This window comes from Macaca thibetana, chromosome 15 (assembly GCF_024542745.1).
Source record: "Macaca thibetana thibetana isolate TM-01 chromosome 15, ASM2454274v1, whole genome shotgun sequence".
Taxonomy (NCBI): domain Eukaryota; kingdom Metazoa; phylum Chordata; class Mammalia; order Primates; family Cercopithecidae; genus Macaca; species Macaca thibetana.
In genome coordinates this window covers 104594987-104608942 of record NC_065592.1, presented here as the reverse complement: position 1 = coordinate 104608942, position 13956 = coordinate 104594987, and the positions used below count along the sequence as shown (strand labels likewise).

The 13956-nt window shown below is 39.1% G+C and overlaps 2 protein-coding genes across 3 annotated transcripts in view; one reads left to right on the top strand and one right to left on the bottom strand.

Moving 5' to 3' along the window:
- The window catches only part of CENPP (centromere protein P), a 273692-nt gene that overhangs the window by 70354 nt on the left and 189382 nt on the right, over positions 1–13956 (bottom strand). The window lies entirely within an intron of this gene.
- Positions 1–13956, top strand: part of ECM2 (extracellular matrix protein 2) — a 41739-nt gene that overhangs the window by 631 nt on the left and 27152 nt on the right. For both annotated transcript variants that reach the window (XM_050761553.1, XM_050761552.1), the window contains exon 2: positions 13078–13396. In XM_050761553.1, the coding sequence (XP_050617510.1) occupies positions 13105–13396 (292 nt within the window). In that variant the 5' untranslated portion in view covers positions 13078–13104. The remainder of the gene's footprint in view (positions 1–13077; positions 13397–13956) is intronic.

The window sequence follows — 13956 nt, the reverse complement described above, 5'->3', positions numbered from 1 at the left end:
GCTAGAAGGAAAAAAATTACTTGATAAAAATGATACTATGATTGGAATCCCAGAAAATTTACCTCTAGGAGGCATACACTCAATTACGAAGTTGTTTATGAAAGCAAATATTAAGTGCAAAGTAAAATTCTGTATATCATATCAATGAAAATAACGAAGGCCTAACCATTAATAGTAAAATTAGTATTGAGAGACCATTTCCTAAAATGTATTTAAACACTGTAGTGAGACTGTTTAGATACTGATTTTGTAAAAATTAAAATAGCTCTGTAAATTTGTTTCTGTATGTATCTACTTAGATTTCTGGGTAAGTAAAAGTGAGTCAGTTTGGGGGGGAAAAGAAAGAGAGGTAGTTTCCAGAATGAGGATACTGGGAGAGAGGGGTGTGCTCAGTCTGGCTGCAGCTGGCACATTCACTCCTAAGCACTCAATCAGGCAATGCCCCATAAGTGAGTGCTTTCAGGAGGCTTCAGGACAACAGGATGCCTGAGACCCTCATGAGAGTTTAACTCTGGAGCCCTGAGGTCTAGGCCCTGACTCCTCACAACAGGAGGGAGGGTCTGCACATATGATTGTTAAAGCAAGAAAATTTAAATGTATACATTTCATGCATTGCAGAGCACTTATGATATCCATCGGAGCCCACAGGCCCAGCCACTCAGCAAATTCTAGTTTCACTTTGTCTCTCAGTTCAGGTTTTCATATTGCTTTCCCCTGCTGCTGTTGTTATTCCCTTCCAACATACTACTTTGCTCTCTGAATTGACTTTTATGATTTCAGGTGCCAATCAGCTAATGGATTTGGTCCTTCTTTACATGCTGCACGTTAATTTTTCTAAAACTAAAGTAGATTGCAAAAAGTTGTTCAAATGACCTATGAAATACAGGTCATTTCAATGACCTATAGTAATGGTTTTCAAATGACTGCAGCAATTAATGTATATATATACTGAAGAAAGGTTATATGCTGACATGAAGATACTTTAGAGACTGCCATTTGTTGAACAAAGGTGATGTGGCGAAAGTCAGACTATGAACTAAGTGAAACCTGACTAGAGGAAGATGATTCTGGCAGATGAAGTTATAAAAAGAACTACTGAGATTCAAGAGAGGAGACTGAGCTGACCTTGTGCCCTCTTCCCCTCTCACCAAATCCCTTGAAATAATACAAGATATATTACAAACAAATAAATACACGAATATACAGCTACACTAGGAAGTAAAATGGGCAGCCCCTGGTGGGACAGACACTCTGAGGAGTCCTTCACAGACAAAGAGAAGATGGGAATGAATTTTAAGAGGGAAAATGTACCCTTGAACAGTCATGAGAGAAAACAGAGTTGAAGACAGCTTGTATAGGAAAGAAGTTTTTGGTTAAAAGATCCCAAGAAGGATACATTTAACAACAATAACAACCTATACCAAGGTACATTCCATTCTTTTAGCAAGGTAAAACTTCCAAATATCAAAGATATGTTGAAAATTTGAAAAAAATTTCTATAGAAAGAAAAAAAAATTTCTTACAAAGGGATGAGAATCAGATTCAAGTCAAATTTCTCCTCAGCAACACTAAATATAAGAAAATAATGGACAAATATCTACAAGGTATTAAAGAAAAATGATTAGAATGATTTTGAAACCATAATTCTGTTTCCAATTAAACAACGATATTTTCCGATCTTTAATAAGAGCACAAAATTTTACAACTTACAACATTCTCTGAGAAAAAAAGGATATATTTCTGCAAGAAATAAAAGGAATCTGAGGGAGCTTCTCCTTCTGATAATGGCAGACAAGGCAAGTCAGATCATTAGACCTGCTGAGAATAACCAGAAAGGGTGAGAAAAACAACAGGGTCAATATTTGGGATAGGACTGAAACCCAGAGAGGTTTAGAACAGTTTTTCTTCTAGAAGCATCTGGATTCCAGAAGAGGTGGTTGAGAAGATTAGTAGACCTTTAAAATAGCCTCAGGAGGACAGAGAGAAACAAACAAAATGGAGGCAAACAAGCAGTGGGGGATGGTAGGAAAAGTTAAGTGGACCCAAAGCATATATATATAGAGAGAGAGAGAGACGGAGTCTCGCTCTATCACCCAGGCTGGAGTGCAGTGGTGTGATCTCGGCTCACTGCAACCTCTACCTCCCAGGTTCAAGTGATTCTCCTGCCTCAGCCTCCTGAGTATCTGGGACTACAGGCACATGCCACTATGCCCAGCTAATTTTTTTTTTGTATTTTTAATAGAGACGGGGTTTCACCATATTGGCTAGGCTGGTCTCGAACTCCTGACCTTGTGATCTGCCCGCCTTGGCCTCCCAAAGTGCTGGGATTACAGGCGTGAGCCACTGCACCCAGCCCAAAGCATAATTATTAATTGGATATGGTGAAGCCCAGCTTCAAATCACTCAATATTCGATTAATAATGTACTTAACCTTACGCCTGAAACAGATGCAAATCCTCAAATATTTTCATATACAATATTCGGCACTCCATCAAAGGTCATCAGGTATATGAAGAGACAAAACATGGCTAAAAACCTAAAGAAATAAGAGACAACCGAAATAGACACATAGAGGATCCGGAAAACCTAGTCTTCAGACACAGACTTTGAAACAAATATTTTTAATATGTTTAAAAAAATAAAAGATGAGATTAAAATTTTTAGCGAAGAATTGGAAATAAAAAGAACATACTGAAAACTTGAAAACTAGAAAATACAATAAAAGAACAAGGAAGTCAATGGATAGGTTTAATAGCAGATAAATCACACATGAAGAGAGTATCAACGAACTGGAAGATCAGAGAATAACCAGGATGAATCATTGAAGTGATAGAAGAACAAAAAATACAAATGGGGGGAAAGTGACATTAAAGACAATGAGGAAGCTAATAACAAAGTACCTGTAGTTATAGAAAGAATGAAAAAAGGGAAAAGAGAATGTACTATTTATACAGTTAAGGGCTGAGAAGTTTCCAAATGTGATGAACAACATCAGGCCACAAATTCAAGAAGTGCCAAATAGGCTAAAAGCAAGAAAATTCTATCTTTGTACACAGAGTGAAACAGCTGAAAACCAAAGACAATGAGAATATCTTAAAAACAGCGAGAGTAAAAAAAAAAATTACTTTTAAAGGTGAAAAAATTAGATGGAGAGATGATTTCTCAAAAGAAACAATGGGAAAAAGAAGACACAGAAATTGCATCTTCAGGCCGGGTGTGGTAATTCACGCCCGTAGTCCCAGCCACTCGAAAGACTGAGCCAGGTGGATCGCTTTAGCCTAAGGAGTTCAAGGTCAGCCTGTTTAGTGAGACCTCATCTCAAAAAAATAAAAATAAAATAAAATAAATAAAAATTAAATTAAATTAAATAAAAAAAGAAAAAGAAAAGTAGGTGGGAAGAAGGCAACAATAAAATACTGGAAGCTAGGAAGCAAATGAAAGTGTGGGGGGTAAAAATCAACTGTATCTTCAAAATGCTGAAAGAAAACACTTGTCAACCCAGAATGTGTTATCTAACAAATACATCCTTTCAGGTAAACAAAAAGAACTGATCAACACATGTGCACAAAACGAATTATTAGAAGGTGTTCTTCAGTCAATAAAAAAATAATCCTAATAGAAGAATGGAGATTAGGAAGGAACGAAGGAAAATCAAATGATAAATGTTTAGGTAAATCTAAACACGTGATTCTCAACTGAGGCGCAGGTTACATTCGGTAATGCCTGGAAATATTTTTGGTTGTCACAACTAGGAGGAAGGTACTAATGGTAATTAGTGGGCAGAGGCCACGGATTGCTGAGCAATAGCTTATAATATACAGGGCAGCTCCCCACAAAAAAAGAATTATCTGGCGCAAATTTTTTTTTTCTTTTTCTTTTTTTTTTTTTGAGACTGAGTCTCGCTCTGTCACCCAGGCTGGAGTGCAGTGGCACGATCTCAGCTTGCTGCAACCTCCGCCTCTCGGGTTCAAGCAATTCTCCTACCTCAGCCACCTGAGTAGCTGGGACTACACGCACCCGCCACCACACCCAGTTAATTTTTTGTATTTTTAGTAGAGACAGGGTTTCACATGTTAGCCGGATGGTCTCAATCTCTTGACCTTGTGATCCGCCCACCTCGGCCTCCCAAAGTCCTGGGATTACAGGCGTGAGCCACCGTGCCTGGCCTCTGGTGCAAAATGTTAATAGTGATGAGGATGAAAAATCTTATCTAAATGAACTTTGACAAAATAATAATAATATTTTGAGGGTTTAAAAATACATATATAATTAAAACACAGAACTGAAATAGAATACATACTGGGATGGCATAAATGGAGTTGAAGTTCATCCTGGTTCTTGTATTGTCCAGGAAGAGGTAAAGGTACTAATTTATATTAGGACTTTGGTAAGTCAAGGATGTATGTGGTAATCTCTACAAAGAAGAGAATGATAAAAAGTGTATAACTGGCCAGGCGTGGTGGCTCACGCCTGTAATCCCAGCACTTCGGGAGGCTGAGGCAGGTGGATCACGAGGTCAGGAGATCGAGACCATCCTGGCTAACACGGTGAAACCCCGTCTCTACTAAAAATACAAAAAATTAGCCAGGCGTGGCGGCAGGCGCCTGGAGTCCCAGCTACTCGGGAGGCTGAGGCAGGAGAATGGCATGAACCCGGGAGGCAGAGCTTGCAGTGAGCCGAGATAGTGCCACTGCAATCTGGCCTGGGTGAAAAAGTAAGACTCCGTCTCAAAAAAAAAAAAAAAAGTGTATAATTACTAATGAAATCATAAAAACCAAGCAACCAATTAAAAAGAAAGAAAACAGAAAAAGGAACATAGAATATGTAGGACAAATAAAAAGCAAATATAAAGTATATTTCAACTCAAACATATTAAATTTTACATTAAATATAAACAGCCTAAATGTTCCAGTTCAAGACAAAAATTGTTAAACTGAATTAAAATGCCACTAATAGGAAGTATACTGAAAATACAAAAACATAGAAAGGCTGAAAGCAAAACATATATTTTGCAGACATTAACCAAAAGAAAGCAACTACATGCAGGAGCAGAAAACCAAAGACCACATGTTCTCCCTTATAACTAGGAACTAAGTCCATTAGGTACTCATGGACATAAAGATGGCAACAATAGACACGGGAGGAAGGGAGGGAAAGGAACAAGGATTGAAAAACTGTTGTGTGCTATGCTCAGTGCCTGAGTGATGGGATCATTCATATCTCAAATTTCAGTATCACATAACATACTCAGGTAACAAACCTGCATACAACCCTCCTGAATCTAAAAAGTCAAAAAAGAAAAAAAAATGCAGCTACATTAATATTAGACAAAGTAGATCTTACAGCAAAAGCACTCCCAGAGACACTGAAAGTATCTACCTACTGACAAATGCACCAGAAAGATATAACGACTCTAAATTTGTACATACCTACAATCATTAGGACAAACAAGGCAAATTATTAGGACAATTTGGACAAATAGGTTGATAGTATTAAAGTCTTTAAAATCTGGACTGATATTCTATCTACTAATTAAAAAATATTAATTACTTTTTCTTGGCATAAAATGACTACTAATTTTTTTTAACAGACTTTTTTCAGAGCCTTTTTAGATTCAGAGCAAACTGAGTGGAAAGTACAGAGTTCTCATATGTGCTTTTCCCCCACTATCGAAATCTCACACCCTGGATAAATCTATGCTGACATATCATTACCACCCACAGGTCCATAGTTTACGTTAGGGTTCACTCTTGTTACTCTGTCTTGGGTTTTTACTAATTTTTAATGACATGTACCCACCTTTATAGTACTGTTGTCCATTGGTATCCTTGGGGGACTGGTTCCAGGAGCCCTCAAGGATACCAAAATCTGAGGCTGCTCAAGTTCCTTAAGTAAAATGGTATAGTATTTGCATATAATACACATATATCCTCCTGTATACTTTAAATAATCTCTAGATTACTTACACCTAATACACTGTAAAGGCTATGTAAGTAGTTGTTACGCTGTATCATTTAGGGGACAATGACAAGAAAAAAAAAGTCTGCATATGTTCAGCACAAATGCTACATAGGCCAAACTACATTTTTCACTCATGGTTGGTTGAATCCAGATGCAAAACCTGTGATATAAAGGGCTGACTATACTGTATTAGAAGAGTTTCACTGCCCTAAGAATCCTCTGTGTTCCACCTATTCATCCCTCCCCACCCCAAATCCACTATTCTTTTATAGTTTGCATAGTTTTGCCCTTTCTAGAATGTCATAGAGTTGAAATCATACATATGCCATCTCAGGTTGGCTTATTTCATTTAGTTATATATTATATGCATTTAAGGTTCCTCCACGTTTTTTCATGGCATCATGGCTCATTTCTTTTTGGTGTTGAATAATGTTCCATTGTCTGAATATACCATAGTTTGTTTATCCATTCACCTATTGAAGAACATGTTGCTTGTTTCTAAGTTTTGGCAATTATGAAAAAAGCTGCTATACATATCTGTGTGCAGGTTTTTGTGTGGACATAGATTTTCATCTTATTTGGGTAAATACCAAGGGGCACGATTGCTGGGTTGTATGGAAAGAGTGTTTAGTTTTATAAGAAACTGCCAAAGTGTCTTCCAAAGTGGCTGTAGCATTTTGCATTCCCACCAGCACTGAATGAGACAGTTGCTCCACACACTCACCAGCACTGGGTGTTGCCAGTGTTTTGGGTTTTAGACATTTAATAGATATGTAGAGGCATCTGAATTTAATTTGTAATCTGTCTACTATTTTTGAAACTAATATTTGGGATAAAAGTGTTGAAATTTTGGAGGATAATTGTAGATTTGTCTATTTCTTTTTGCAGTTTTTGAAAACAAGTTCACCAATTATTTTTGGTAATGTCTAATCTGCTATTCATCCCTTGTCATGTATTTTTTTCTCTCTCACATTGTAGTTTTCATCTTTAAAAGTTTGATTTGGGTTTTTAAAAAATATCTTCTATGTTTCCACATTACATGGTTAATCTTTCCTCTACCTTCTTGAACATACAGAATATAGGTATAGTGATTTTTAAAGACCTAATTAGTATATCAGCACTGTCATTTCTGAATTGGTTTCAATAAACTGATTTTTCCCATTAGGGGTCAACTTTCCCTGATTCTTTGTGTACCTGGTAAATTTACATTGGATCCTAAAACATTTGTTGGGTTCTCTGAGACACTGTCAAGTTACTGTACACAGTTTAGTTCTTTCAGAAAGGCTTGCTTTTAAGCTTTATTAAATGAGATTACAGCAGCCTTTAGCCTAGGGCTAATTATTTTCCTCTACTGAGTTAATGCTCTTCTGAGTACTCTACCAGATGCCCTGTGAATTGTAAGGTTTTCCACTCTGACTGGTGGAACACAAACTCTTCCTGGTCTTTTTAAGCTCCAGAGACCATTTTTTTTTACTCCTCCCCCCCACCCCCCGCTTTGTCCTTTAGGTTAGTTCTTTTCCCAGTCTCAAGTATTAATAAGTTTACTTACATATATGTGTTATCCAGTATTCAGTGGAAGACTTCACATCTCTGGAAGGGTTTCTCTGGGTTAGCTCTCACCTCTCTGTACTCTGCCCTAGGAACACTAGTCTCTTTGGTGTCCTCAGATTTCCAACTCTATCTTTTCAACTCAGGCAGACTGCTGGACTCTGCCTGTGTTCCCCTCCCTGCAACTCCCTTGAGGGAGGAAGCAGGTCAGTCACAGGTCTCTCCAGGCATTTGATTTGCATCCCCTCTCAGGGATCACTGACCTGGACTGCTCTTTGTTTAATATTTGGAAAATGCTTCATATATATTGTTCTACTTTTAAGTTGTTTCAGGTGGGAAGGTATACGTGGTCCCTATTACTCCATGTTGACTGGGAGTCAGATTTGATAAGTTTTGTCATAATACTGGTGTAATGGCTGAACGATTCTCTAGGAAGCGACCATGATGTAGCTTCACAGACTCTCCAAAAGTCTGTGAAATTACATCATGGTCGCTTCCTAGAGTATCATTCTACTTCATGGAGCCACTCTGGTTACTAGTTGTCAAACTAGTAGGAATGTTGTTATGGCAATACAGGGAAGGTGATCTCCACAAAACCATGCTCATTTTCTTGGCCTTCAGGTGATATACTGTATGCAGAATGTCAAAAATGGGTCAGTTAGTGACATTTGTACCTAGGCCGAGGACCCAGGATGGCAGCCATATGTTTGCTAATACCATTATAGGTTTCTACTAAGAAACAATCACAATATTTGCCAAGACTTAGCACGGATGACCCCGCATTTCCTAAACATTTGGGTGGTAGACACTGTGGCTTGAGGAAGGCATGCATTACCCTGAGCTCATGCTCATGGTTTTCAATTTAGATATGCTTGGAATTTCCACAGCTTGTCTTAGGTTGTGAAGTGGACTTCTAAGAATCTGCATATCAACAAATTACAGTCATATGTCACTTAGCGACAGGGATGCATTCTGAGAAATGTGATGTTAGATGATTTCGTTGTTGTACATCATAAAGTGTACTTACACGAACCTAGATGGGACAACCTACTATACACCTAGGCTATATGATAGAGCCTATTGCTCCTAGGCTACAAACCTGTACAGCCTGTGACTGTACTGAAAACTGTAGGCAACTGGAACAGAATGGAATTTGTGTATCTAAACATATCTAAAGCCAGGTGTGGGGGCTCATGCCTGTAATCCTAGCATTTTGTGAGGCTGAGGTGGGTGAATCACTTGAGCTCAGGAGTTTGAGACCTGCCTGGGTAACATAGTGAGATCCCGTCTTTACAAAAAAAATATAAAAATCAGCTGGGCATGGTAGCATGTGCCTGCAGTCCCAGCTACTTGGGAGGCCGAGGTGTGAGACTGGCTTGAGCCCAGGAAGCGGAGGTTGTAGTGAGCTGAGATGGCGCCACTGCACTCCAGCCTGGGTGGCAGAGCCAGACCCTGTCTCTAAATAAATAAAAAATAAACATATCTAAATATAGGAAAAGTATGGTTAGAATATGGTCTAAAAGAATTTAAAAAGGGTACACTATATAGAGTACTTACCATGAATGGAGCTTGGAGGACTGGAGGTCACTCCGGTGAGTCAGTGAGTGTGAAGGCCTAGGACATTACTATACACTACTGTAGATTTTATAAACACTGTACACTAAGACTCTACTAAATTTATAAAAAAGTTTTTTTATTTCTTCAATAAATTAGCCTTAGCTTATTGTAATTTAACTTTATATACTTTTTATTTTTTTAAAAACTGACTCTTTTGTAATAGCATTCCTCTCTTTTTTTTCTTTGTCTAAAGGCTTGATTTTTTAAATCGTTTCAGAAAACTTTTCGTTTATCTTTTCTACAGTTTTTTTGGTTTCTGTTCTGATCTTTAATATTTCTTTTTTGTAACTAATTTTGGGTTTGGTTTGCTCTTCCTTTTCTAGTTCTTTAAGATGCATTATTAGGTTGTTTATATAAAGTTTTTCTACTTGTTGATGTAGGTGTTTATTGCTGTAAATTTCCCTCTTAGTAGTGCTTTTGATATATCTCATAGGTTTTGGTGTGCTGTTTTCATCTTAATTTGTTTCAAGAATTTAAAAAAATTCCTTCTTAATAACACTTGGCTTAAAACACAAATACATTGTACAGTTGTACAAAAATATTTTCCTTGTAGCATAATTCTATAAGCTTTTTTTCTATTTTTCTATTTTAACTTTTTTGCTAACTGTTTTTGTTAAAAACAGGCAAACATGCATTAGCCTAGGCCTGCATCAGGTCTAGATCATCAATATCACTGTCTTCCACCTCCACATCTTGTCCCACTGGAAGGTCTTCATGGGTAACAACACTCATGATAATGCCTTCTTCTGAAATACCTCCTGAAGGAACCACCTCAGGCTGTTGCACAGTTAATGTTTTTTTTTTTAATAGGTAGAAGGAGTGTACTCTAAAACTGATAAATAGTAAATACATAAACCAGTAATATAGTCATATATTAAAGTATTATGTACTGTACATAATTGTATGTGCTGTACTTTTTTCTTTTTTTTTTTTTTGAGACGGAGTCTCTCTGCACTCTGGGCATGGTGGTGCATGCCTGTACTCCTAGCTACTCAGTGCAACCTCCGCCTCCTGGGTTTAAGTGATTCTCCTGCCTCAGCCTCCCGAGTTGCTGGGATTACAGGCGTGTACCACCACACTCAGCCAATTTTGTATTTTTAGTAGAGACAGGGTTTCACCATGTTGGCTGGGCTGGTCTCGAACTCCTGACCTCAAGTGATCCACCCACCTTGGCCTCCCAAAGTGCTGGGATTACAGGCTTGAGCCACCGTGCCCAGCCTGTGCTGTATTTTTATATGACTGGCAGTGCAGTAGGTTTGTTTATACCAGCATCACCACAAACACATGAGTAATGTGTTATGTTATGATGCTGTGACATCTCTAGGCAATAAGAATTTTTCAGCTCCATTATAATCTTTTGGGACCATTATGGTATATGCAATCTGTCACTGACAAAAAAGTCATTATGTGGTACATGACTGTACTTTCTTTGGTCAAGTGGTCAGACAGAAAGATTGAGTCAAATGCTTGTAGGGTCTCTCAGTTTTTGTTTTTTTGTTTTTTTTTTTCTTTTGAGACAGTCTGTCTCTGCTGTTACCCAGGCTGGAGTACAGTGCTGTAATCGCTGCTCACTGCAACCTTGAACTTCTGAGCTCAAGTGAGCCTCCTGAGCCTCTTGCCTCAGCCTCCTGAGTAGCTAGGACTACAGGCATGCACCACCATGCCCAGCTAAGTTTTTATGTTTTAGTTGAGACAAGGTCTTGCTATGTTCCTTACTCTGGTCTTAAACTCCTGGCCTCAAGCAATCCTCCCACCTTGGTTTCGGCCTCCTATAGGGCTGAGATTATAGGCAGAAGCCACAGTGCCTGGCCTCTCAGGTATTTTCTAAGGTTCCAACAAGACGACTGGGTTAGCAGTCTATGGCCACTTCTTATCTCTTAATCCTTCAGTGCCTCTCCTTTGCAGTTTAGTGTATTAATCTCTGTATGTAACATCACCTTGAATGTTTTACCATTCCTTCCCATCACAGTTTTGTTCTGGTTGGTGAAGGAGACCAAGGCATGCCTGTGAGAATTGAAATAAATTTCATCACTGAGCAAGTTAGTTACTTTAACCTTCTAGAATCACCAAATACTTTAAATGCTCATTAAAAAGATAAGAGCGGCGAATCTGTTGTGATCTGGGTTCTTATGATACCTGGGGTTTTAGTTTCTCCTCCATACTGGGCTGTGTAAAGAAGGCTCTTCATCTTGGGGAACACTGACAGTGAGTGGACCTGAGGAGAGAGCAGGAGGAAAGCTGCAAGGGGTGTAGGGGTGTGTGTGTGTATATGTGTGTTTCGTAGCTGTAAAATTCTGAGAGGCAGTCAAAACTGCCAACCTTCCTTTGTAGGACTAACTTTAGGCCAAGAGAGATTGGCTGAGTGAATCCTTTGATGACAGCTGCTGCAACACCTTGGTGAAGGTTTCTCCTGTCTCTGGCCACCAGACTCACAGGAATTGCGCCAGTCTGTCTGACCATAATGCTACTACTGTACCAAGAGTGCCTAAAGATTCATTTCTTAAATGTTTTTCAGCTTTACTATGTGCAAGGCCCTGTACTAACCCTGAGACCAGCTAATTAAAGAGTTACTCTTCCTGACTCTTACCTCCTTATAACTGATGCTGCTGACCGTTATTTTTATATGGTATCATCATGCCCTTCCCCCCAGACAATTCTAAAGGTAGAGAATAAAAGCACAAAACAGAACGGCTGGGAAAATGGGTTGTGGATTACATCAGTCATAGAACGTCTTAGCAAACAGGCGGAGAGAAATCTCCCAAGTAATCTTTGAAAACCTGCAGAACATCAGAGCCCAGAGCGGGGGCCATGTCTGATCCACCACCGTTACTGGTAATGAGAGTTTCCCTGGAACACATCTGCGCTCATTTGTTTACATACTGTTGTTGGGAAAAAGGCTTATGGGGTGCCTGCATAAACGGGCCATAAAAATATGGGACAGTAAGTTGTGGAAAGCCACAAGAGAACTCTGAGGAGGAAAGCCTTCCTATTGCCATTATGTCCCCATGCTCTGAGTGCAACCTGCTCTCTTATCTATAAACACTGTGCTACAGGAGAAAGACACTCCTTTGAAACATTGAAATGTGGACAGACATACAGGCTCCTAGTTAAGCCCGCTCCCATTAGCTACTCCCCAATAAGTTAAAGATATGCTATTTAAGCACAAAGGAGATTCATTGAAACTGCTATTGCTATAGATTACGCCTATGACACACTGCCTCCCTTTCACTGTTTCGCCCTAAACATCTGCTTCTTAGATCTAAGTGATTGTACTCAACAAATAGTGTGGAGATCAGAACTCTGGGCCTTTTGCAGCCCCCATTTTGCAACTGGCCTCCTGGCTCCCACCTTTATAAAATCTTAACCTGTCTCTTCTCTTCCTTTGTCACCACTGGGCTTTGGGTACCCTATGGGTGGTGTTGAGGCTGGTCCCCAACATATGACTATGGATGCTTTCATGCTACAATGACAGAGCTGAATAGTTATGACAGGGAAGGTGTAGCCTATGATGCCTCAAATATATACTATCCGGCCCTTTATAGAAAAAGGTTTCTAATTCCTGGTCTAAAGATAAAGGTAAGATGCAAAAAGGTTCTGGCCAGGCATGGTGACTCATGCTGTAATCCCAGCACTTTGGGAAGCCAATGCAGGAAGACTGCTTGAGCCCAGGAGTTCAAGGCTGCAGTGAGTCATGACTGAACCACCGCACTCCAGCCTGGGTGATGGAGCAAAACCTCGTCTCTATGAAAAAAAAAAAAAAAAAAAGTTTTTTGATTCTGATAGAAGAATTCCAAATTATGATTTGGCAATAATACTGTAGCATATAGCCCATATATCATAAGTGTAATTTCTCAAAGACTTGCCTACTGAGGCATACAAGCAAATATATAAGCCAATTTTCAGAGGTAAAAATTTAGTCACCACTAACTTTCAAATATTGTTTCATTCTAGAAATTAGCTGGTGAAAAAAAATCAAACATGAAGATTGCAGTTTTGTTTTGTTTTTTTCTGCTTATCATTTTTCAAACTGACTTTGGACAAAATGAAGAAATTCCTAGGAAGCAAAGGAGGAAGATCTATCACAGAAGGCTGAGGAAAAGTTCAACCTCACACAAGCACAGATCAAACAGACAGCTTGGAACTCCGCAAACAACAATTTTTACACCAGTAGCACGATTTCCTGTTGTTAACTTTGATTACGGCATGGAGGAAAAGTTTGAATCTTTTTCAAGTTTTCCTGGAGTAGAATCAAGTTATAATGTGTTACCAGGTAAGAGAACAATATAAGAGAGAGACAGAAGGAGGGAGGAGGGTGAGAGATGGTATGGGGAAAGAGAAGGAGAGAGGGAGAGAGGGAGAGAGGGAGAACATCTCCATGAAGATAATCTTCTAAAGAAAAATCCAGGTTATTATATTACTTTTTGGTTTAATCTACAAACATACATTTTAAAATAATTTTTAAAAATGGGGCCAGGTGCGGTGGCTCACACCTGTAATCCCAGCACTTTGGGAGGCTGAGGTGGGCAGATCACGAGGTCAGGAGTTTGAGACCAGCCTGGCCAACATGGTGAAACCCCATCTCTACTAAAAATACAAAAAATTAGCTGGGTGTGGTGGCGTGTGCCTGTAATCCCAGCTACTTGGGAGGCTGAGGCAGGAGAATCACTTGAACCTGGGAGGCGGAGGTTGCAGTGAGCAGACATAATGCCACTGCACTCCAGCCTGGGCGACAGAGCAAGACTCTGTCTCAAGATTAAAAACAAAACAAAACAAAACACCCCCAAAAAACCAAAAGCAGCTTAAGGAACATATTTATAATACAAAATTATT